The 24,314-nt window shown below is 56.4% G+C and overlaps 1 protein-coding gene across 21 annotated transcripts in view; it reads left to right on the top strand.

The window, feature by feature from the left end:
- Positions 1-2,584: 2,584 nt before the first annotated feature.
- Positions 2,585-24,314, top strand: part of NFASC (neurofascin) — a 75,191-nt gene continuing 53,461 nt past the window's right edge. For 8 of the 21 annotated variants that reach the window (XM_012759452.3, XM_012759562.2, XM_075996918.1 and 5 more), the window contains exons 1-7: positions 2,585-2,769; positions 8,272-8,289; positions 9,113-9,218; positions 11,713-11,909; positions 12,314-12,436; positions 13,881-14,051; positions 18,185-18,235. In XM_012759452.3, coding sequence (XP_012614906.2) covers positions 2,679-2,769; positions 8,272-8,289; positions 9,113-9,218; positions 11,713-11,909; positions 12,314-12,436; positions 13,881-14,051; positions 18,185-18,235 — 757 coding nt within the window. In that variant the 5' untranslated portion in view covers positions 2,585-2,678. The remainder of the gene's footprint in view (positions 2,770-8,271; positions 8,290-9,112; positions 9,219-11,712; positions 11,910-12,313; positions 12,437-13,880; positions 14,052-18,184; positions 18,236-24,314) is intronic. The other 13 variants (XM_075996920.1, XM_012759539.2, XM_012759536.2 and 10 more) reach the window with 4 other exon arrangements.

Here is a 24,314-nt window from a genome sequence, read left to right as displayed (position 1 = left end):
GCTCTTTTCGGAACAGTGTGAGGACCGTCTCAGAGAGTTAGGAAGAAGAACCAAAGCCCTCCTGTGATGCCTTCTAGCCAAAGGGTCCCTGCTTGGGAGACTTTCTACTCTCTTAACCCTCTTCCAACTGGTCGGTTTCCTAGCCAGAATGCAGCATCTGTGTAGGACGGGAGTTTTGTCCTTCTACTAATTAGTAGCCCTGGCAGTATGCAACCCCGGTCCACAGCAGGTGCTCTCCTGCGCCTCCTGGTGGTTTTCTGGGGAAACGTGAGTTTTTAAAAACATAATCCAATTGTCTTCTTACTTTGTTCATTCAGGCATTGACAGGCATTGACTCTTTGCACTCTGATGTCGAGTGTGGATAATGTTGAGTGGATGATGAGAAAAGAGCAAGCCAGTGCAAAGCCAGTGCCTTAACTTGTTCATTTTTTTCCATCCATCCGTACATCCACCCATCACATATTTTTGAGGGCCTGCTATGCTTTAGGTACTGTGATAGTATTCTAGGAGTAGAATAATAAGACAGGGCACTTCCCATTATAGAGTCTTTGTTTTTATAGGGGAGACAGACAGACAAGTGGCTTTTGGAGTAAATACAAAGTGAAAAGCGTCGGGATGGGGAGAGTAAGGCTGTGCAGGAGCGCAGACCAGGGACGTGTGAGTCAAGTCCTAACGAGAGAGGGCAGACTCGGAGCTCTCTAGGCAGAGGTTGATCTGTGCAGAAGTCAGAGCGTGGTGCATGGACGGACCTGGGAGAAGAGCAGGGTTGCTGGAACACAGGGCACGAGGGGGCGGTGAGAGCCGAGATGGCACAGGGGGCACACCCTGCAGGGCCTCTGAGCCACGCGAGGACGCTGCCTCTAACTCCTAAGCAGCAGGGAGCTATGGAGGGTTGGACTAAGGGGACTGACATGTCTACGTTCGCCCCTGAGAGATAACAGGCTCTGGTCCTGGGTGAAGAGGGAGTCACAGGGGCAAGAGTGGATGCAGAAAATATCACACGGCGCTCCTTAACATGCAGGATTATTATGTATTAATTAAAAATAATAAAAGCAAAAAAGAATACTGCAGGGGGGAGAAAGAATGGGAGCAGAGAGACCACTCAGGAAGCTGTCGCAGTCGCTCTGGCGTGAAACGATGGCCACCAAAACCAAAGTGGTGCCAGCGGGAAGGGAGGAGGCAAGTGGATGGAGCCCAGAGATACACACGAGGCTGGGGGCAGATCCAGGGAGAAACACTGCTAAGACGTGAATCAGAACGTCCTTTACCTTGCCCCGTACCCTGGCCACTCATGCTTCACAGTGATCAGTGGGTGACCTGCATTTTGCTCCAGGTCTCCAGATAGGCGGCTTTGGATCTGTTGCCCTCCCATACTACTGCAAGCCCCGCGGCCCCGTCCCTGCCCTCTGCACCCTCAGTGAGAGTGGAGGGGAGGTGGCGGGTGTGCCCAGCTGAGAGTCAGCTTCAAGTGGCTGCCAGATACAACTGCAGAATGGTATGTCCATTGGATAGGTAGCTGTCTAGTCCAGGGAAGCTGGAGGAGTTCAAGGGCAGCTCCTCCTGCCTTTCTCTTTGGCTGGGCACCAAGGTGGAACAGCAAACTGGACCAATTTTTAAGACTCCATGTTTCAGAGCCTTGGGTCATCTTGAAGCTCAGTATTTGAGTCTCAGCTGCAGGCGCTTCTTGCTCTTCTCTCTGGGGAGAGGGGGAAGAAGAAGGATTTGTCTCTTAAGGATCCATTCCAGGCTTCTTAACCCCATCCCTGTAAGCCCTGGGTTGATTTCTTGTGCTTTAGCATGTGCGCTTTGGGCTGTCATAACTGCTGCTCATTCTGCCGACCACCTGAGGCCCGCTTCTTCTGGGTCTCTGTCTCACCACTGCCATTGTCTATAAAGGGGCAACGTCAGGGGCCACTGCACCTTAGGTGTACAACATAGTTGCAAAAGTCGTTAATAAAAAATAAAGTCCTTTGGGCAGCCAAGTTTTTACCTCGCTTACCCATGATCCCCAGGGCTGGCAACATCACCCTGCCCCCGTCACCCTGGGACCCAAGGACATGGGTGTGATCTCTCTGTGCCCCTGCCCCAAACACGCTCGGCCCCAGGCACGCTCTACACACGTGTTTCAGAGAGGCTGTGAGACTGGCACATGTCTTACCCGCTCAGCTCATGGCATCTTCCGGATGCTGGCCCTGCAGGCCAGCGGGCCAGTGTTTGACTGTTCTATGCAGAGCTGCCCTTTCTGCTGTGACAGTGGCTCTCAACTGAGGGTGGTTTTGCCTAACAGGGGACAGTTGGCAACCTCTAGAGACATTTTTGATTGGTGGTGGCAGAGGGGTGAGCTCCACTAGCATCTAGCGGGTACAGGCTAGGGACGCTGCTAACCGTCCTACCATGCATAAGACAGTTTCCCATGCCGAGAATTGCTCAGTCCCAAATGTCAATAGTGTTGGGGTTAAGAAACCCCATTCTAGAACGTTCTTCTGTGACCGAGGGGACCCTTGCATCCCCTAAGGCCCTGTAGGATTGCGAGAGCAATGTTCAAGCCCAACTCACTTGCTGTTGTGTTTCTTTCCCCAGCTGAGCTCTGTCCCCAAGGCCCCGAGGCCCTGTTAAAGCGGCTGGCGGCAGCAAGACCCCGAGGGCTGGGCAGCCGGGAGCGGGGCCCGGCGCTGAGGATGGCCAGGCAGCAGCCGCCGCCCTGGGTGCACCCAGCCTTCCTCCTCTGCCTCCTCGGCCTCGGCGGAGCCATCGAGATTCCTATGGATCGTGAGTCCTGCTCCATCCTCTTCTCTTTCACTCCTGGTTTTGGGCAGAGGAGGGGGAGGGGAGCTGGGGAGAGTTAAGATCCTCCAGAGAAGGTTGGGGAGGGGCAGCAGTGGATTCTGAGATCCACAACAGGGTTTCTTTCTGGAGAACTGGTGCAGGCTCGTGTTTGGCAAGCTGAGCCGACACGCCACAGGGCTGGGCTCTCGGCTGTGGCTGAGCCGGTGCTGGGCAGGACCAGAGGTGGCAGGGCTTGGAATTCTGAGTGCCACTTGGACTTTGTCCCTCTGCCCCCACCGTCCATAGAAGCAGCTTCCAGGGTCAGGTGTGGTGGGCTGTTCTTACTTACCTTTCTAACATCTGATCTATCTAAAACTGCACCCTCCGGCCCTCCCCGCTGGATTAATCGGGAGGAATGATGGCCTGGGAAGGGCTGGGAGGGGAATCATCCTTGCAAAAGACATGGCTGAAGGAGACATTGAAGCACTACCCCATTATGATGCCTCCATGGGAGAACCAGGCACGGATTCCTTCTGTTCATTTTCGACTCTCCCATAATAAAGATGAAAAGTAAAAGCCCTGTCAATCTGTTTCCCATGGCTGGGGCGTTATCTGGCCATCAGAATCATAAAGTAAGGGGCTCACAATGCTGAGCTGTCAGCCGTGTCTCCACCAGCCGTCTCTGTTGCCAGGTCACAGACGGCCCGTGGGTTGGCAGCCGTGTTGCTTGGCCACCTTTGCCGTGGTCCTGACACTGCTGCCGGGCAGTCCTGGCATCCCGGTGCTAAGAGGTGGGCTCATTACCTCCGGCCCCTGTTCCCTGCATCAGGGAATAGATGGGACCCACGTGATGCCAGCATTGGCTTGGGCCCTCTCGGTTGACGGATGTCTGGGGGGGCGGGGCGGCTGGGAGGGTAATGCAGACTCCACAAAGTCCCCACTGAGCTCTCCAAAGCCAGGCCCGTGGTGCTGGAGTCAGCGTGGTTGGGAAAAGAGTCACAGGTGTCTCAGCCCTCCTCGCACGCCACTTCGCCAATAGCGGCCGCCCCAGAGGAGGCCTGTAGCAACTGTCCGTCACACCCAGAGGCAAGGTGGGCGGGCCCTGCCGCCCCACTGACCGCTCCAGGTATGGGGGCTTGCGTGTGTGCGCATGCACCGCGTGTGCGCGTGTACCAGGAGGAAGGCGAGGCGAGTGGTGAAAGGAACTGTTCCCATGGCTACCGTCTGCTGGTCTGGCTCAAGGAGAGTTTCTCATTAACAGTCCCAGGCAGACGCTCTAATAAGGAGCGTAGTAAGGCCGAGTCCCCGGAGAGGAGGCGGGCGCAGAGGAAATTGGGTTATCAGGGAAGTGGCGAAGGCTCATTTCTCTTCTGCCGCTTACGCTCCCTCACTCAGCCGCCACTTGGATCCCCGGGCCAGCGAGTAAGGGGCTCCCGCACAGTGGGCCCATGAATAGATGGCTTTGGCGTCCGGGTTCAGCATTGGGATTTCTAAACCTGCTGGACACAGGGACACGGCAGGACCCGGAGCAGTCGGGCTCTCCAGGGTACCACCAAGGTGCAGCGAGCCGAGAGTCCCCTGACCTCACTGCCACCCTCCCCCCTTTCCAGTGTCCCTTAGGAGGGCCGGGAGGACCCACCTCCAGCCCGTCCACGCTGTACTCACGGAAACCCAAGCCTTTGCCAGCTCAGGGTCACGCTGCAAGCGGGTGATGGAGTCAGAGAGAACCCAGGTCTCTTAACGCCCCCAGTTTGGCAGCTGACGTGCCCCGCGCCTCCCTCCTCGTCCCACTGCCTTTAGTCCTTCTTGGAACTCACTGGGATTGCAGCCGACGAGTGCCGGGCAGAGCGCGAAGTGCCGCACGTGTCTCGTTGCTCGTGTTTGTCACGGCTGATCCACGGGGGAGGTGTTGCCCTTAGCTTACGGATTAGAAAACAGGTAAGTGGCAGAGCCAGGATGTGACCACAGCACCTCTCTGATGGGGAGGCGAGTCCTTCTGCGACACCAGTCCGAGTCGGGGCAGGAGGCCCAGGCTGCCGGGAGCGAGCCGCACACACTGCACCTCCCTGGTGGCTGCAGACACGGTGGCCACAGCAACGTGTCCCAAAGTCTGCAGAAGCCGAACACAGGACAGCAGAGAGGCAAGCCCTGCAGAGAGGCCCCAGTCGCCCTGGGAGGAGGTTCTTTTCAACAGGTCTCTTCCTCCTGCCGGGACCAGCATGACAGACCTCTGTGTCACCCCAGGCCGGGGACAGATCAGGCATTCTCGGTGTTGGCTGGGAGGTCAGGCCTGCCAGGCGTGGCTTCTGCTCACTTGCCCTTGGGGCGTTATTGGTGCCTCGAGGGCAGGGGCGTCGTTGCTGCCTGGGTAGTGTGGGACAGCAGGCTCCCTAGGACAGAGCCTGGGCTCCTGCACAATCCCTCCCGGCAGGCCCGGCCTCAGCTCCCGCCGCTTTGCCAACGGAGGGAGTTGCACACACCCCTCCCTCCCGGCCCAAGGAGAACAGGACCTTTGAAAAAAGCAAAGGGTCGCCACCGCATCCGCCAGAGTGGGTTTGCCAGACAGCGAGTCTGCCGGTCTCTGTCCTCCCGGCATTGAGGAGACTCAGCAGTTTTCTCCCAGAGACCCGCAGAGGAGAGCAGGGGAGCGGAGAGACACTTGCTCCCCACCTCCCTCCTGAATACTGCTGCCCAGTGGCCTCAGCTCGCAGGCACTCCTCTGAGGGGCGGGACAGGTGCCAGAGGTCGTGAGTGTCAGAGCAGGGACAGAAAAGAGGCGTGTGAGTGAAGACACCTGGCGGCGGGGCAGGCCGCTGCCTCACGCCTGCAGAGCCTGGTCGGGGCCTTTTCCTGCCCCTTGGAAGCCAGAAGAGCACATGCATCCTCCGCTGGACAGCGTCACACTGCAAGTTCCAAAGGGGGAGACAAGGCAGGTGGTGTGACGCTGGGTGGGAGCTTGGTCGTCCTCGTCCCTAGACAGGCTGCCCCCACCGACGTCTCCCTGTGGCGGCTGGTCTCCTGGGCTGATCCTGCCCCTTGGTGGCACAGTGGTGGCCGCAGATGCCGTTACTCCTTTAGACAGGCACGTTCTCCTGGCGGTCAGAGTGGGGCTGGGCACAGCACCCAGCCAGCTCTGCCTGCCCTGAGTCTCCGGCACCCACCGCCTTACCTCTCGCTCACCTTTGTGCAACACGTCAAGGAGAACAGAGGCCTGAGGCCCCGCCCGGCTCTGGCCAAGGACGCATTTGTAAGAAGGGCTCCGGCCCAGGCGCCGGGAGAGCTGGTTCCCACGCCAGCTCTGCAGCGCACCGCCTGTGCGATCTTAGCCGCGCGACTTCCTTCCTTTGGGTTTGAGGCTCCCCGGGCGATGTCCAGGCTCTTTGCATTGGACCAGCCTCTGACTCTATAAGAGAGAGGCTTGACGGCCACGTGGGCTCCAAGGAGTCTGTTGTCAGCCTCCCCAGCTGGGGTGAGACCCCGAAGGTAGCAACTGTGTCCTGAACGAAGAAACCAGGGGCCTGGACTCGGGGTTCCAAGGAGCAGGCTCCAGTGTCGGCCCCGCCTCTCCGGAGAACGGCGCTTTCTTTGCACCCCACCCCACCCCTGTGCCCAGCCGCGCTGGCTTTGTCTCTCCAGGATTATCTTTCTTGGAGCTCTGCTGGAAAATCACATGTGGACAAAGATGCCACAGTGGCAGCTCCAGGGGTTTGTGTTCAGAAGCCATCGGTTTTTGCTTTTTCGCTGGACTTCTCACTCTTTTGGGTTTCTTGCCCAGGCAGCCCTGGGCAGACGGTGAAGCAAAGCATCTCTCCCGTGCTCTGGGGCCCGCTTGAGTGAAGTATTTTGGACCTTTTCCGGGTCTCCCTCTCGAGACTTCCCTTTACTGACGGCGTGTATGGCCGGGCGCACGTCCTGCTACCCTGCACCCTCCTCTCTGTCCCTCTTCCGCATCTCCTGGTCCTGGTTAACGCTGCTGTTCCCAGCTGTCCTCTCTGAGCCCCTGCGTCCTCCTCCGCCTCTCACTGCAGTGAGGTTGGAAGCCGTCGGGGTCGCCGCGCCCTGCCCTGATGCTGGCAGCCCCCCGCTCCCTGCAGGACGCCCTCACTCTGAGGAGTCAGCCTGCGGAGCCCTCACACCCGCTGTGCCGGCCTGAAATGAGGGCGCCACGCTGCTTCCTGACGTGATCGGGAAAGACGTTTTTAAAAGTTACGGCAACACGTGTTCTCTTTTCTGCAGACAGATTTTAGCAAAGACCTTCTCCCCTCTAAGAACTCGCCACCCAGAACCCCGTTATCATCCCGAGCACGGTGCACGCACCACCAGCGCCGGCAGCACCCAGGCGCTTGTCAGAAATGCAGAATCCGCCGGGCGCGGTGGCTCACGCCTGTCATCTTAGCGCTCTGGGAGGCCGAGGCGGGCGGATCACTCGAGGTCAGGAGTTCGAAACCAGCCTGAGCAAGAGCAAGACCCCGTCTCTACTATAAATAGAAAGAAATTAATTGGCCAACTAAAAATACATCTAGAAAATATCAGCTTGGCATGGTGGCGCATGCCTGTAGTCCCAGCTACTCGGGAGGCTGAGGCAGGAGGATTACTTGAGCCCAGGAGTTTGAGGTTGCTGTGAGCTAGGCTGACGCCATGGCACTCTAGCCTGGGCAACAAAGAGAGACTCTGTCTCAAAAAAAAAAAAAAGAAAAGAAATGCAGAATTCCAGACCCACTGAGTCAGAACCTGCGTCTTACCCAGATTCCGGGCTGTGCATGGGCTTGTTACAGCTTGAAAAGCTCTGACCCCAAACGCGTGCGCACACCTGCACAGGTGCACACCTGTGAGCACATGCACGTTTCAGCTGAACGCTGGACAGTATATGTGCCGCCCACCTCCTCCCCCCTTCGTGAAAAGCGCAGAAAGCGGCAGTCGGCTGTGCTCCTTCCCCGGAGTCTCGCGTTGAGGAGTGGGATTCCCGTACGCAGTGTACCCTGAATAGGGCAACACCAGTTCACCTCTCCCTAGAGCCTTCCAAAGGACGGAAGGGAGGAGATGGTGAGGAGCGAGGGAGCTTTCGTGTGTGGCAGGGAAGGAGGTGTAGTGGGGGAAGTGAGGCCTGGGAGCTCTGCCTTGCAGCAGGGCTCAGATCTGCCCCTGCCTGGCACCCCGGTCTTGCCCTCAGCCTCCCCTTTGCACCAAGCCCGTTTCCTCCATGGCGTCAGGTGGCAGGAAGCGCCTTCACACCCTCCTTTGCGCAGCACTGTCACTTTGCACACGTGGACTTCCCCGGCGATACCTTCCTTTGGTCGGAAGCTGCTCTTTCTGCTCCACTGTTGAGTGTTGGTCTCCCGGGGGAGGCGTCACCTCCTCCACTAAGCACTTGCGGGGTCTGTTCCCCGACCCTGCTAGGCCCTCTCACTGAGCCGTGCAGCGGGGAGGGGAACCCTGCACGGCACCGTGCGATAACCGTGTTCTTCTTCTCTCCCCCACAATGCTAACCCATCGCGGAACTAACAGCAAGCATTCAGAATGAGCGTAAGTGCCCCACGCGCCTCTCCGCACCTGTGCCTCTGGGAGGCGGGAGGGAGGAGGAGGGGTGAGGAGATGCCTGGGCGTCAGTGGCCTCTCTGCCGTGCCTGCTGGGACTCCTGCTGGGCTTGCTGGACGCCAGCGCCCTGGAGCAGGGTTGCTTACGACACAGGAAGGGAAGAGGCTTCCCACAGCGCCCCACTACTGGGGAGGAGCAGGTGGTGAGAGAGGAGGGTGTTAGAATGGAAGCTGGGGTGCCCCACAGCTGCTGCTGCCGCTGCCCCATCCTTGGGTGGCAGGCGCAGGGCCCAGGGTGGAACGCCGGAGCTCAGGACCTGGAATGAGGGGATCTGGCTCCTTGACCTGCAGACGAGTCCCTGGGAAGTTCTCAGGGGCTAAAGCCTCTCTCTGCCCTGGCCTCCCCAAAGTCTGGCCATCTCTGGAGCCTCTAGGGCTCTGAACCACCATGACCCCTAAGTTCTGGAAATGTAGCTGCTTTTGTTCCCCTATTCATTCAACAAACATGTATCAAGGACTGCTGTGCGTTGTGCTAAGCAATGGAATGTAAGAATGGGCAAAACAAAAGCCTGGCCTTCCATCTCTCCTAGGGAGAGTGTGGGATCTTCCTAAGGGATCCTTCTTATGCCTAGCCTTTGACACCCTCCTCCTCTCCTGTGGCCCCATTTAAGAAGCGGGGTCTCTGGACCGGGGCCCTGTTCAGCCCCGCTTGCCTGCTCGCGTGCACGGCCCCTGAAGCTCTCAAGCTCGGCCATTCCCCAAGCAGGGCCGGGCGGGGCCCGCAGCGCTGACCCACGTGTCACTGTTGCAGTGACCCAGCCGCCGACCATCACCAAGCAGTCGGTGAAGGACCACATCGTGGACCCCCGCGATAACATCCTGATCGAGTGTGAAGCCAAGGGGAACCCTGCCCCCAGGTGAGTGGAGGGAAAGGGGCCTCCAAAGAGGCCATGGGAGGCCCCAGCCCTCGCCCCTGGGGTCTGGTGGTGGATAAGGCAGCTGAGAAATCAGATTCATCCATTCGGCCAGCACCCACTAGGCACCCACTAGGCGGAAGGTACAATTTAGGTAACGAGGAAATTTAGCCGATAAGGAAAGCGAGGGCCAAAAACTTAAGTGGCTTAGGTTCACGCCAAGAGCCAGGACTTGATATCAAGTTTCCTGGCTTGCAGTGTAACGTTCTTTGCCCTGCCCATGTTCCCACCACCCGCCCCGTGGTTAGCTTGCAGGAAGTTCTTCTTCCCAGCCAGCTCGGGTCTGTACGCTCGTCGAGGCTAAATGACATATCAGCGGACGTGGGTCAGAAGCTGCTCTGTCCAGGCTGGTGTGAGGAGCTGTCACTGACATTGTCGTGTTCAGCCACCCACCTGCCCTCTGGGGAAGAACCGATGTCCTCGTGAAGAAGGGGTGAAACAGAGCGCAGAGGTTTTAAGTCCCTTTTCCAAAGTCCCCTGGCTTGAAAGGGGGCAGAACCCAGACTGAAACCCAGGCCTGCAAGGCCAAGTTTGTGTCTGCCAAATGATAAGCATTGGAGCTACTGCAGGTGTCACCTGTCCCCATCCTCAAAGTAGCACCCAAAGACCGGCCCTTTCAGGAGCCTCATGCAGGATTCAAACCCAGACGTGACATGCCATAAAGGGCTGATAACTAGAATCTGTATAGAACCCAGGAAAATCAGTAAGAAAAAAAATCAAACGACCCTATCAAAAAGCGGGCAAAGGACGTGAACAGAAATTTTTCAAAAGAAGATAGACTAATGGCCAGCAAATGTATGAACAAATGGTCAACGTCTCTCATTATCAGGGAAATGCAAATCAAAACCACAATGAGATACCACTTATCTCCAGTGAGAATGGCCTTTATCAAAAAGTCCCAAAACAATGAATGGCTGGCATGGAAGCAGGGAGATCGGAACACTCATACATTGCTGGTGGGAATGCAAACTAGTTCAACCTCTGTGGAAAGCACTATGGAGATACCTTAAAGCGATACAAGTAGAACTACCGTTTGATCCAGTAATCCCATTACTGGGCATCTACCCAAAGGAAAAAAAGACACTCTATAAAAAAGACATCTGCAGTAGAATGTTTATAGCAGCACAATTGCAAAGATGTGGAAACAACCCAAGTGCCCATCAATACATGAGTGGATTAATAAAATGTGGTATATGTATACCATGGAGTTCTACTCAGCCACAAAAAGCAATGGTGATCTAGCACCTCTTGTATTATCCTGGACAGAGCTGCAGCCCATTCTACTAAGTGAAGTATCCCAAGAATGGAAAAACAAGCACTACATGTACTCACCATCAAATTGGTATTAACTGATCGACACTATGTGCACATATAGTAGTAACAGTCGGGCAGATGGGAGGGGAGGAGGGCATGGGTATATTCACACCTAATGGGTGCGGTGCGCACCGTCTGGGGGATGGGCACGCTTGAAGCTCTGACTAGTGTGGGGCAAAAGCAATGTACATAACCTAAACATTTGCCCATACTATGCTGAAATTTAAGAAATAAAGTAAATCAAACCCAGACGTGACAGTGCCCCATCTGGGGTGTGTCTGTCAGCAGGAGAAGTGAGCAGGTAGGTGGCAGCCTCACTCTGGCTGTGAGCTCGGGAGCCAGCAGGGACCCCGCCCGCAGGTGGAGTCAGCATGAAGGGCCGGTCAGGGCCCCAGGGACCTTGCGTCCAAAGTTGGCTCCTTTCTCCCGTGGCTCCTTTGCAGGACAATGATTCTGTGACACCCAACAGCTACTGCTGCTCTTGCTTTTTCCTTTTTGTACCAGTTACATCACGGGCAGCTGAGGACGTGAGGCTCTGGTTGTAGCAAAAACACACACGCCCTCACACACCCTCCCGGGAGCAGCGGAGGGGCGTTCTAGCGCACTTCACCCAGGGCTCTGTTTTAGCGGGATGATTTTCCTTTAAGAGCTGCCCCTGCCGCAGGCTATGCTTTACGATCTGCACTGGCTGAGCAGGGGCACGGACAACCTACGCCACTTCACTTTGGCTGCGGAGTGGACTATAAAATGCAGGGAGCAGGAGAAGCAGAGCTAGGCTCCCTGATGGGTGAAACACGGATTTGCGTTCACATCCCCAGTAGGAGGTTGGTATTATCCTGGGGTGGAAAGGAGCAGCTGGATTTTAAAAATCGAAATCTCTGCCAAGGCCTCGAGTACGTGCTTAGAGAACATAGTCCCACAGTGGCCACTTGAGTGTCTACCCCGTGGGGCCTTGGCTGGAGGTTCGCCTGGGTGGGGCCTGGACTTTGCGTGTTGCCAAGCTCCGCAGATGGTCCTTGTGCTGAGCCAGGCGGGGACCCGTTGGCGTGGGGGTGTGGCGGTGGGGCCGAGAGCGGGAATCGCGCCCATTGGTCTCGGTGGCCCCTGCCCCTGCCGTCCACAGCTTCCACTGGACGAGAAACAGCAGGTTCTTCAACATCGCCAAGGACCCCCGGGTGTCCATGAGGAGGCGGTCCGGGACCCTGGTGATCGACTTCCGCAGTGGCGGGCGGCCGGAGGAGTACGAGGGCGAGTACCAGTGCTTCGCCCGCAACAAATTCGGCACGGCCCTGTCCAACAGGATCCGCCTGCAGGTGTCTAGTGAGTAGATGAGCTGGGGCCCACACGACCTGCTCCTGGGTAGATGGGGGGCCGTGGTAGATCATTCCAGAAGGGCCTCCCCAGCCCTTGCCGGCAGGTGCTTCGATGCTCTGCATGCATCTGCCCCGACTCGGAACGTTTTCTGGGAAGGGAAACTTCCGAAGCAGAGCCTGCGGTGACGACCCTGCCCACTCTGGGCACAGGAGAAAGGGACAGGAGGAGGCACCTGTGCAGGTGCGAATCCGCCTGACAAAAGGCCCTCCTGCTGCCGCCTCTGCAGGGCTGCCCTCGAGTGGGCTCACGTGCCCGTCACCCCCCACTCCTTGCACGCCTGCCTCGGGCCCTGCTCCTCGCCCCGGCCCAGCGGCTCCCTCACCCCATCCCCCCTGTCTGCCTCTCCCCAGAATCTCCCCTGTGGCCCAAGGAAAACCTGGACCCTGTCGTGGTCCAAGAAGGCGCCCCCTTGACGCTGCAGTGCAACCCGCCGCCCGGACTTCCGTCCCCGGTCATCTTCTGGATGAGCAGCTGTGAGTCTGGGGACCTGGCGGTTTATTTGTAGTTTAATCTCAGGGAGAGGGGACAAGTGTGTTGAATGGGGGGGGGGGTTGCCCAGGCTGGAAGACCTTGACTTGTAAGAAGCAGGTGCACAGTGGCCGTGAGTGTCGTTCAGCCTCTCTGGACCTCAGTTTCCCCTCACATTTCCAACTAAAATAAAAGGAGAGGCGTGATGGAGGTAAACAGAGGCCTGCTGCCTGCCTCTCTGCGTGTCAGTCTCTATGTGCCCCTGCCTGTCACCGTCACGCTGTCCCTCCCTGAGTGCTCACCAGCCTGCTTCCCGGAGAGGCTGCCCTGTCCGTGGGGCGGCGTCATGAGCCGTCCTGCTGTTCTGAGGGTGGCTTTGTGCTCGGTCACGGTGCACGTGGTGGGGAAGGCTGCCCGGCTGCCGGCCGGCGGCTCAGTGTGCCAGTTCACGGTTCAGACTCCCTCTCCCATGCCACGTCACACTCGACACCAAGTTGCATCCACGCTCCCTAGCAGATCTCAGACCCTCTTCCTCTTTCCATCCTCCCTGACATCTCCCCAGCCCAGGCCACCGTCATTATTTCCTTCAGTTACAGCAGTGGTCCACAACAGGCCTCCCTGGTCTTTCTGAAAACGTGAATCTGATAGTTCCACTCATCTGCTTAAAGTCCTTCATGGGCTCCTCCATCACCTTAAAAGAAGTCCAGACCCCTTTCCCTGGCATATAGTCCCCCTCCTGATCTGGTCCCCCTGCTTCTCCCAGCCTTCCCCCAGACCCCTGAACGGACTCTGTGCTCTTAGCCCTGAGCACACACTCTTCCTGCTGCTTGCAAGCCTCTTGGCTCCCGTCTCTCCTGCCTGCACAAGACATGCAGCCTTCAAGCCTCAGGTTAAGAAAAGTGTGGCCTGCTGGGCACTGTGGCTCACACCTGTAACCCTAGCACGCTGGGAGGCTGAGGCAGGAGGATCGCTTTAGCTCAGGTGTTTGAGACCAGCCTGAGCAAGAGCGAGACCCCATCTCTAGAAGAAAGAAAAGAAAAGAAAGGGAAAGGAAAGGAAGAAGGAAGGAAGGAAGGGAAGGGGGGAGGGGAGGAGGAAAGAGAGAGAGAGGGAGGGAAGGGAAAGGAAGGAAGGAAGGAAGAAAAGAAAGAAAGGGAAGGAAATCAGGGAAAAAAAAGTGTGGTTGCGGCATGCTGAGCAGGCAGGTCTGCAACTAAAATCCTGCTCTCCCCGCGCTGCCTTGGCAACCCCGGACACCTTACATCCTCTGCTTTCTTACCTGTAAAATGGGAATAAGCCCGACTTCAGAGTTGAGAGGATGGGACTAAAAAATGTCAAGTCCCTGGCCGCCACCCGGCCTGCTGCGAGTGCTCAGTCGGCCGAGCATGGTGGCGACTGCGACCGTTGTCACTGCCGCTAACCTCCCCGCGCACCTCTGCTTCCTCGCAGCCATGGAGCCCATCACCCAAGACAAGCGCGTCTCCCAGGGCCACAGCGGAGACCTGTACTTCTCCAACGTGATGCTGCAGGACATGCAGACCGACTACAGCTGTAACGCCCGCTTCCACTTCACCCACACCATCCAGCAGAAGAACCCCTTCACCCTCAAGGTCCTCACCAGTAAGTGCGGGCCCCTGCCCGGGGCTGGGCGCCAGGGGGAGGAAGCCCACTGAGCCCAAGCAGCCCCGGGGACGTGAGTCTGGGGGGGAGGGGACACTTGTCCCTGAGGCTGACCTCAAACTTGGTCCAGTTGTCAGTGCCTCTCAAACAGTGGCGACAGTCAGACTCACACTGGAACTCGGCAGACACACCCAGGCCTGGCTGTCTTACCTGGGCAGCCCTAGTCCTCTTCCTTCCTGGTTAGCTGTCCAGGTGATTCCGATGCACAGCAGAGTCTGAGGGCCACTCACGTGCGTGCTCATCTGGCATTCCGAGCAGGACTCGGCTCGATGATCTCTTTTGTTCCCAGCCATTGCTTGGCTGCCTTTATTTCTAGCAGCAAGCCATAGCGGCAAATATCCAGCTGCGTGGCTACCTCACAATACGGTTCGGTTCTGTAGGACGTTAGATGCCGAACCATATGGAATCACTGTGTTTGTAAGTTGCAGACTTATGTTTTAGTTTCGTTTGCTTTCGTTTCCATTCCCCGATTCTGTGTGGCTGGCATAAGAGCAAATCGGCATTTCCCGGCCCATTGTCATTGCCGGCCCTCCACGGAGGGGGGAGAGGCTTAGCCAGAGACACGCGTCTTGGCGGGGACGAGCCAGCCTGGAGCTGGCGCCGTGAACCCGCAGCCCACTCGGCACGTTGCGAGTTGTCTGTGTTGTGTGCACCGTGGACTGGTGCCGTGGATTGGTAGTGTGTCTTCCGCAGAGGAGCCCCCAAAAGAGATCTTAATCCGTCTGACTCGGGCTGCGAGTGTTGTTTTCGATGCTGCGGACAGTGAGGATGGGGGCGGGGCAGGCAGAGAGCACCAGGTGGGTGCTGGAAGTTTCTACGGGTTGGAGAAAAGAGGCTGATCCCCACCTTCTGGGAGCCCCCCTGGGTGGGTGTGGTCAGGAGAGGCTTGGGGGAGTCACTCCTCACTCAGGACAAGCGGGGGCCCACACCCCTCGGCGTTCTTTTCCTCCTCCATCAATCCCTGCTGAGGATGGAGGCGGGGGTCCCGGCCCCCACACTCCGTTCCCAGCACGGCACAGAGGCGGGTCCTCGAGGAAGCAGCTTCCTTTTTCATTCCCCTTCTCACGTTTTCTTTTTCCTTCCTATTTTTCCTTTCTCTCTGTATTTCTTCCTTTTTCTGTTTCCCTTCCTTCCTCTCTATTCCCCTCTCGGTTTCTTTCTTCTTTTCTCTCTCTCTACTCTTCTTTCCTTCTTTGAACTCCATTCTTGCCCTCCTCTGACCACCTCCCTCCTTCCTCTGCTCTGTCCCCACGCACTGTTCCGAGTCGGTGTTGAGCTGCCCCTAAGGTGACAGCCGACAGGATTGCCCAAAACCTGCCCGAGCCCCACGTGCTCCTGGCAGGGTGACCCAGCCTGTCGCTGCCCGCTCCCCGTCCCTGGCTGCCTTAGTCCTGACCCAGGCCCGGGGAGGCGCCCAGGAGAAGGAAGTTGCTTGCCTGCAGGGTCCCCATGGAGCACATCAGGTGACCGCCTGCCAACTGGCCGCGCTGGGGAGGACACTGTGCTCTGCCCAGGACCTCGGTGGCCTCAGCAGCCAAGACAGGGCTGGCAGGGCTGGCCGCAGGAGGAACAGAGACGTGAAGAGCGAGGTGCTCGCTGAGCTGACCCTGGACGCCCCTCGCTGTCCTCGCCTGGGCCCCTCTCTCCTCGCCTGCACGAGGCCAGAAGGCAGCCTGCTGCTTCTGGAATTGAGTCAGTGACCTTCTGCCGTGCTGGGCAGAGGCCATCACTCGGGTGGAGCAGAGGCCAGGAGATCGAGGTGGGGGGAGAGTCTTCCTCTGTAGAATTAAGCAGCTGGAGATTTAAGCAACATTTAGGAGCTGGACTTTTCCAGAAACATTTTTTCCCCAACCAGAGGCTGTAGGAGATGGTTGTTTCCACTTCATTTCTGCATTCCCTGTTATTGAAAACTTTCCTCCAAATGCCGAGAAACCGTCTAGGCGATCGAAACAGACCCCTGGCAGCTTCCTGACGTTCTCCCAGGGGCAGCTTTGGCTGGGAGCAAGTGCTGGGCATCTGACCCAGCCCAGAATTGGGCACAGTTGCTTAAAATAGCACAGTTGTGCTCTGTCTGCTTTCCTGTCTGGAAGGACACGGCTTTCTCTTGAACCTTCAGAACCAGGCCTGGTGGCAGGAGGCAAAGCAGTCAAGCGGGGACAGCTTCAAAAGCCCTGTTCTCGCCAGGGGCTCCTGCTGCGGTTTGCTCGTTGGGGAAGAAATAGATCTCATCACGCCCAATTTTTTATTACCTGCATTAAAGGAAAGGGATAAAGGTATATAGTATAAAATACTGCATAATCTGGAATCATTTTTAAGATCTGTTTGGGATGCAGTCAGAGATAAACAGTGGAGTCAGACTAGCAAAGAGGTACCTGTCCCATTTCGCCCTCAGGTACCGGGTGGGTCCTCCCTGGTGCCTCCTGGCAAGAGGCAGGTGAGAGAGGAGGGCTCTCCCCGAGGCAGACAGGGGAGCACAGCCCCTGCTTCCTTCTGGTGTCTAAGCGCTAGTCTTAGAGGAGTCAGAGCGTCTCCCTGAACGTCTCGTCTGTGCTCCAGAGCCCACGAGCAGGGAGGTCGGTTCTGAGCACGGGTCACTTCTCTGGAAGGAAACGGGCTCCGTTTCACCTTGGCGGCGTGGGGGCATGAAAGAAGGGCCCTGTCACCTGTGCATGCCACCATGCATCCCCAGGAGAGGAGCAGAATGTTGCCGCACAAGCCCAGCTGCACTCCCCACCCCACCCCCCAGGCCACCACCCTGCGTCCTCACTCCGTGATGGATCCGCCCCCACCTTTAGCTCCAGACGGACCCAAGCAGACTCCCAAACAGGCCAGGTCTTTCACCATAAACCCCCTCTTAAGAGCGAGTTCTGAATGAGGAAAACTTCCCACCAGGTGTCGGGCAGACTTAGGATGCAGCGCACTGCCAGTCCCAGAAAGGAACCCACATACTCTCTTGCAATTAATTAGTTGTGCCAGGAATGGGTCTGTCTTCAAATATGCAAATGCTTTGGCAAAGCACCTCTCCTCCCTCACGCAGTCGGGCCGTGGTCTGGGCTTCTGGGACTGTCTGCTTGGCTTCCAGTCAACAGCACCCCCCCCCCAGCCCTTGTTGGTGTGTCAAAACTTGAACCCAGTAGCTGGAAGGGCCGGTGGTAGACAGCGAAAAGCTACTTAAGGATGCTGGCATGATCATGTGTCCTATTCCAGAATGTCTCCCTCGCTAAGGATGGAATGCCCAAGGGTTTTAATTGCCTGACATTGGCACTGTAGCCACTGAGCTCGCTCCTGATGCCGGAATGTCTTCATCCCCACACGGGCTAGGGAGCTCGAGTCTCCAGCGCAGCCAGCAGAGCTTTCCTGGCCCAGAGTGTAGAACACATGGCTCATGCTTTCTTTCTCCTGTCCCAGGCTCCCTTTCCAAATCCCAAAACCTGAACTTCAGCCGAGCTCTCCCTGCCTCGCCGGACCACTCCCAGCCTCCTCCACCTGGTCAGATCAGAGGGGTGCTTGACCCTGCGTCCCACTCTCTTTGTTGACGACTGGCTTCCCCCACTCATCGTCTCCCTCCAGCCCCCCACCCGCAGCTTAGCTTCTGCCCAGGCAGGACTTTGCTGTTCCCCAGCGCTCACTAACGCTCCTTTCTCTTTAGCTGTCCCAAGAGCTGGCCTGACCCAGGGTCCTGGAAACCGAGGACTTTGATGAGAAGGAGTTGTTCAAAAGAAGCCTACAGGATACCACTAATCCTTATCTCATTTGTTTGAACATATAGTACTAGGAGCAAGCAATTAAAGTTCAAGCCTAATTTCTTTAATTTTCAAAGAAACTTACTTTGTTATTGCCTTCTTTTGCAGGATTTAACCTTTTTCTTCCCTCTCGTGGGCTTTGTGTTGCTTGTTCTTCACCAAGCGTATTTCCTTCCCCAAAACGCCACTTGTTTCCTTTGCAAGAGACCGCTGGTGCGCTCCTCGGCTGTTTTTTTGTGGCTTTGCAATTTCTGTTTTTTCTGTCCCCGTTTATGCCTCTGTGACTTCTCCATGGCCTCCTGTTCGCTCACCCTCTTTTGTTTATTGCAGACAACCCCTATAATGACTCGTCCTTAAGAAACCACCCTGACATGTACAGTGGTGAGTTGCCGCGGTAACCTTGGGAGTCACCTGCCTGTCCTAACCCCAGTTTGCCTAACCCGACTGACACCGTGTCATTAACTCCTGCTTGGGGGCAGGTCCGACAGCTGGCCTGGCCAGGGTGCCCCGCTGACACCCCCACAAGGCTGCCAGAAGTGTGGGGGCTGGAGGGCTCTCATCGGTGGTGTGGTCTCCTCCAACGTGCGCGCCCCAAGGTGGCGAATCCTCCACAAGTTCTTTGACCCAGGGTAGGACTCCAAAAGAGCTTCTTGAAAAGTAGAAGCTTAGGGATTCGTGGTGGATGGGTGGAGAATAGGTGAGTTCCCACAGTGAGGAGGAAACAGGAAGTGTGGTTCCTATTGGAAGAGGAAACACAGAAAGCGGTTAAGCGTGTGTTTAGTTAGCTCTTAAGTGTCTGGATAGGAACTGCCTGCTTTGTAATCTAGCCTTAGTTACCGGGAATACCTGAGTATCACATTTCACAGTGATGTCCCGTGTCTCTTTAAAACCCATTTAGGGGGCCAGGCATGGTGGCTCATACCTGTAACCCCAGCACTTTGAGAGGTTGAGGAAGGGAGGATTGCTTGAGGCCAGGAGCTCGAGACCAGCCTGGCAACATAGCAAGACCTCATCTCTACAAAAAATTTAAAAGCTAGCCGGGCATGGTGGCGCATGCCTGTAGTCCCAGGTACTCGGGAGGCTGAGGCAGGAGGATCGCTTGAGCCCAGGAGTTCGAGGTTACAGGCAGCTATGATCGTGCCACTGCACTCCAGCCTTGGGCCACAAAGTGAGACCCTGTCTCTAACAAAATAAATTCATCTTGGAAATAAGGGTGAGGGTCCAGCCCTGAGTTGTCTTTGAAGGTAAGTGTAAGTGAAGGTGGACTCTCGCCTGTGCCTCCTCTCTCCTCTGGTAGCACGTGCAGACCCAGCGCCCAGCAGGCCCTGCCTGCCAGGTGGGGGAGCAGTTACAGCGAGGCATATTCATAACTCACCGCACAACTGGCTGCTCAGTCTGATTAATAGGGTAATTGGCTGTTTCCGCACCTGAGTCACCCGTCGCCGCAGCTCAAGAATGTCTTACTTTCCCTCAGCAGCCAGAAGAGTCACCATGTGCTGGCTTTGGCGCGGCAGCCGGCCCCGCCATTAGTTATGCCTCGGCAGCGGAGGCTGCAGGTCCCCAAGGGCGTCACTGTGGGCCCGCGTAGCTAGGAAGCAGCTGTGCTGTGATGTGTGATATGAACGATGATCGGTGACGGGGGGACGGGATGAGGGGGCGCCAGAGCCAGGGAGAAGAGGCAGAGGCTCTAACTCGGCTCCAAGCAGCTAGAACCACACTGAGATTCTGCAAAGAGATTTACTGCCCCAGGAAGGCAGGGGACTTTTGTTGGATTCTGCGCGTCGTTTTCAAGATAATGGGCCAACCACTGTTGTGTCAAAAGCCCCAGAGCACTGGTGGCAGAATGTGCCTTTTTCTAAACTGGGTTCCAGGTAACCTAGGGTAGGAAGTGTTCTGAAAGCTGGAGTGTATCTGAGCCAGAAGGTCCCTTCTGGTCCAAGCTGCTCACTTTATGTAAGATAAACGACACAGGGGAGCATGCACATACAGCGGTTTTATCAGTGGAGTGAGTGTGCACGATTCTAGCCACTTAAACCACTCTGTGACCTGTGGTGGATATGATTATAAGAGAACAGGTGGGAGTTATGGGAACCACCCAGGTTCCCAGCAGCCAAGCAAAGCTTACAAGAGCTCACGTGGAAGATCCCTTGTCTTCAATCCAAGGTAGAGCAGGGCTGACCCAAGCATGAAGCTACTGGAAAATATACAAAAGCCAAAGTGAGGCAAGAAATAGAGAGTAAAAAGGAAGGAAGGAGGATGTCTTCCCTCCTAAATGCAAAGAGCTGGACAGAGAGACACCGTCGATGAAAAATGCCCAGTGCTTCTCTCTGGCTTTGAAATACGGCATGTCTCTTTTGTGGCAGTAGGACCACCCCATGCTTGTATTTTGTTCTGGTGATTTCTGGAGTGGGTTGGTGTCCTCGGAACATATGCCCGGTGCCCCCCAACCTGCTAAGTGGCTGGGGAGGCTGGTCCGAGAGTGTGACTTTGCCACTTAGGACTCACCCAGGCAAGGAGACCAGGCGGTCAAGAGTGTGCTCCCTAAGGTAGACTGCCTGGAGTTAAATCCAGCGTGCAGGACACACCATTGAGGGATGTGTTGGGCAAGTCATTTAGTGTCTCAGAGCTTTAATTTTCTCATCTGCCAAATGGGTATATTATTGTGAAGATTAAACAACAGTATGTGGTTCCCGGTACGGTGTTTGACACAGTATCGGTGCTTCATAGATGTCACTCATTATCCGTTTGAATGGGGATGGTTCACTTCGTACCATGGATAGTTCGCACGTGCTTCTGAAATGAAGAGAAGCCAAGGGAAGGAAGGTAGGCCCAATTATAGGGAGAAAGTACTCTGGAGGGAGAAATTTTAAGGCAGACTAGAGAAACAAAAGCTGCCCAGATCCTCAGCTAGGCTGAGAACTGGGTAAGAAGAAAAAACTCCAACTACTGCACAGGGGATTTTGGTTAGACTTACAGAAGAAATTTCCTGGCAGGGAAAGGTATCAAATGCTGCTAGACAAAGAGTGTTTCTCAAATTCTGGGGTGGTTCGCTCAGCCGTTCCCAGAGCCAGAGAGGTGGACGAGATGCCACCAATAATCAGCCCCCATGAGTCTCTGGTTCTCAATTCTGAGAATCAAAAGCAGCAAAGTGTAGGGTTCAGCTGCCCCTAAAAGCTGTCTTTGGCAAAGGTCCTCGCATACATCTGATTCATTAAATTCTGTCTGCTAACATGCAGCACGTGACAGAGGGGAGGGACGGGGGTCGTCAGCTACCTTGACCTATCCTCCGGCAGGAGATTGTCAACAGGCATTTTTGGCCAGGCGCAGTGGCTCACGCTTATAATCCTAGCTCTCTGGGAGGCCGAGACGGGAGGATTGCTCATGGTCAGGAGTTCAAAACCAGCCTGAGCAAGAGCGAGACCCCATCTCTACTAAAAATAGAAAGAAAGTAATTGGCCAACTAAAAATATATAGAAAAAATTAGCTGGGCATGGTGGCACATGCCTGTAGTCCTAGTTACTCAGGAGGCTGAGGCAGGAGGATTGCTTGAGCCCAGGAGTTTGAGGTTGCTGTGAGCTAGGCTGACACCATGGCACTCTAGCCTGGGCAACAAAGTAAGACTCTGTCTCAAAAAAAAAAAAAGGCATTTTTTTATTGGACCCTTAAAGCCGGTGTGGCTGAGTCAGTGTCATCTCCTGATGTCCCCTAGCTGGCCATGTTCCCCTGGAAACCCATGAGCCCCCTCTGGCTCACGAGCGCAGGAGAAGACCAGCTGTCCTCGGGCTGTCAGATGTGTCCACGTGGCAAGCTCTTCCCGAGTCCACGCAGACGTGAGCTTTGGCGTCAGGATTCTGAGTTCGATCAGGCGTTAGGTCAGACCCCGCCCCGAAGATCAGAGACAGAAACCTCGTTGGGGAGGCCAGGCTCTCCAGGGATCCTGCCTCCACGGCAAAGGGGAGGGTGTCCTGTGACGTCCACAAAGAGATGGTCACCTTCCACCATTTAGAATCTCATATAGGAATCACCTTTGTCTCAGAGAGTCTCCCTGTGTCTAACTTCTCCAGGGTAGGAAATTAGGCACCGTGCCCTGCGAACAGTGGCTCCCAAAGCCACCAGCTGGATCCCCCCTCCTGAATTCTCATAGAAATTCCTCCTGCTGCACCTGACCACGTTTGGTCAAACCTCCCCGTTCCTTGAGAACAGCGTGTGTCCCCCAGCTCTTCTCGCTTCCCATGCCTCTAACAATCCGGTCGAGAGCGGCCTTTGGAGCTGCTTCATCCCCTCTCCAGCTCCTTCCTCTCCAGCTGGGGTCTGGGTTTATTCAGTAGCTGCCGAGCAGAGATGGAATCTTTGCTGAGACGGTGAGAATAGCAGAACACAGTGGAACGGTTTCACCAGCACAGCTCACTCAGACAAAAATATCTTTCTCCCTCACCTCCTCTGCCCTTGAATCTTCTTTGGCTTGAATGACAGAGAGAGTCCCGAAGCTGACAGCCGGAAGCAGGGGCAGGTAGGATGGGCGTGGAGCAAAAGTTTTTGATGCGAAGTGGTCCAGAGTCCAAAGCAGACCTAGCTGATGACCTTGGGCGGCGAGTCTGTTGACATCACTGAGCCTCGGTTTCCTCTGCTGAAAATGGGGATAAGCCACCCCCCAGGGTTTGTCTCAAGGATTCGACAGGACGAGGATGTAGCTAGCGCCGTCAGCACAGTGCTTGGTGCGTCATAAACGCTCACCAAACGGCGGTCCTGATGGTTACCTCTGACTTTTTGTCTTAGGAAACAAACTTTGGCTTGTTTCCCAGTAGCTTCTCCGTCCCTCCGCGGCTGCCAGCCCACAGCCTACAGATGCAGCGTTGCCGCGACCTTCTCATGGTCACAGCCGCGGCGCGTCACGGCACCCACAGCGGGGCTCTGTGCTGACGTCCTCCTCCCTCCCGCCCTTCGTTGCTTTGCTGGCCGTGTGCACTTGTGGCGTTGCATGCTGTGGTGTGAATTAAATGTCCACGGGGTCACAGGCTGGCATCTGCAGATCTCGTCCCCTCTCGGAGGGAGCAGGACAGCTGAGCTGGGACCTCTTCCATAGGGTCCCGGGGTTCCCAGCTCTTGGCAGATTCACCAACCCGACGCCAGAGCCTCCTGCCCGAGAACCGCCCTCTCCCCGTAGCACCCTTGACCTTGTGCCGCCCTGTGTCGGCGGTTCTCTGACAGTGGCTGGGAGGAAGCTGGCGTCCGGCTTCCTGGGTGCTGGGAGTTGGGCGCAGCAGGAGCTGTAGGTAGAGATGGTGACCAATTAACCACGTAATGGATTAACCCCTCCCTAGCCGCTGTTGTGTGTGTGTGTGCTGGTGGGACAGATGAGGACCTCTACAGAGAGAGACATAGCACGCGGGGTGAACGGCTGCCTGCCTGCTTCTTCTCCCTGTTCAGTCCACGTATCCCACACACACTCTCGAGCGCTCGCTGTGTGCTGTGTACTGCGCCAGCAGCCCGATTACCTCTGTGTGGGGTCCATCCTTTCTTCCCCCGACAAATAGGTAAAATAGGTGCAGACTCTATGACAGGCGCTTTGCCGGTGGCCAGTGGGGGGAAACTGAGTCCCCCTAAAACAAGAGCCTTGATGTGGCCCAGCCAGGCCCCATTGAACCCAGCAAGCTCTTTCAGGAAACACCAGTGGCGCGGTGACAAGAGCCCCCCATGACGCCGTCCTCGCTCTGCCAGCGCCAGTTAGGCCCCAGGAGAAGTGCCTTTGTCCTCAGCCCGGGCAGCTCTGCCGTCCCTCCACCTCTCACTGCCCAGCTGAGTCCAAGGCCCGTGAATGTCACTCGGGGGCCCAGCTTACATTTTTGTTTTTGAACCCTCCGTGTGTCTTTTGGGCAGGAGGTGCCTCCTCCGGCTTCCCTTTCGCCTTGAGGTTGCTGGGTGGAAGATCCTTCTCCCTTCCACCGCCCCCATTTCCGTAGACTGTAGGAAGAGCTCTGGGGGAGAGGCGAGGCTCAGGTTAGGCAGGGTCCCCTCTGCTCTGGGTGGACCTGGAGTGGCATGACCCCTTCCACGGGGAGACAGCCACCCTGAAAATGCCAATCTCACCGAGCCGCCTGGCCTTTCAACCTGCGAGAATTCCATCCATCTCACGTCCGGGACGGCTCCAGCCTCGTTAAACTGTAGATCCCCGGCCCCAACGTGGCTGACCCTTCCTCTCCCCCCCTCCCCCGTTTCTCGCATGAAATCACCACCTGCCTTCCCAGACCCCTTCCAAAGTCATTAGCAAGGAGGCAGAGTGGCCTTGGCTCACAGAGTGATTTCCTGTCATCTCTGCTCGTTAATTCTCACTGTGTCTTTGCTAAACCATTAATAACTCCCGCTGCATCTTTGACTCTGTGGGGCTTTGTGGCTCCACCCCAGCTGCTTGTCTTCAGGGTCCCAAAGAGCAGGCTGTCTGTCCCATGGCCCTAACACATGC

Source organism: Microcebus murinus, chromosome 23 (genome assembly GCF_040939455.1).
Source record: "Microcebus murinus isolate Inina chromosome 23, M.murinus_Inina_mat1.0, whole genome shotgun sequence".
Lineage (NCBI taxonomy): Eukaryota > Metazoa > Chordata > Mammalia > Primates > Cheirogaleidae > Microcebus > Microcebus murinus.
Note: the sequence above shows the minus strand (reverse complement) of the source record. Positions and strands in the feature narration are given on the sequence as shown.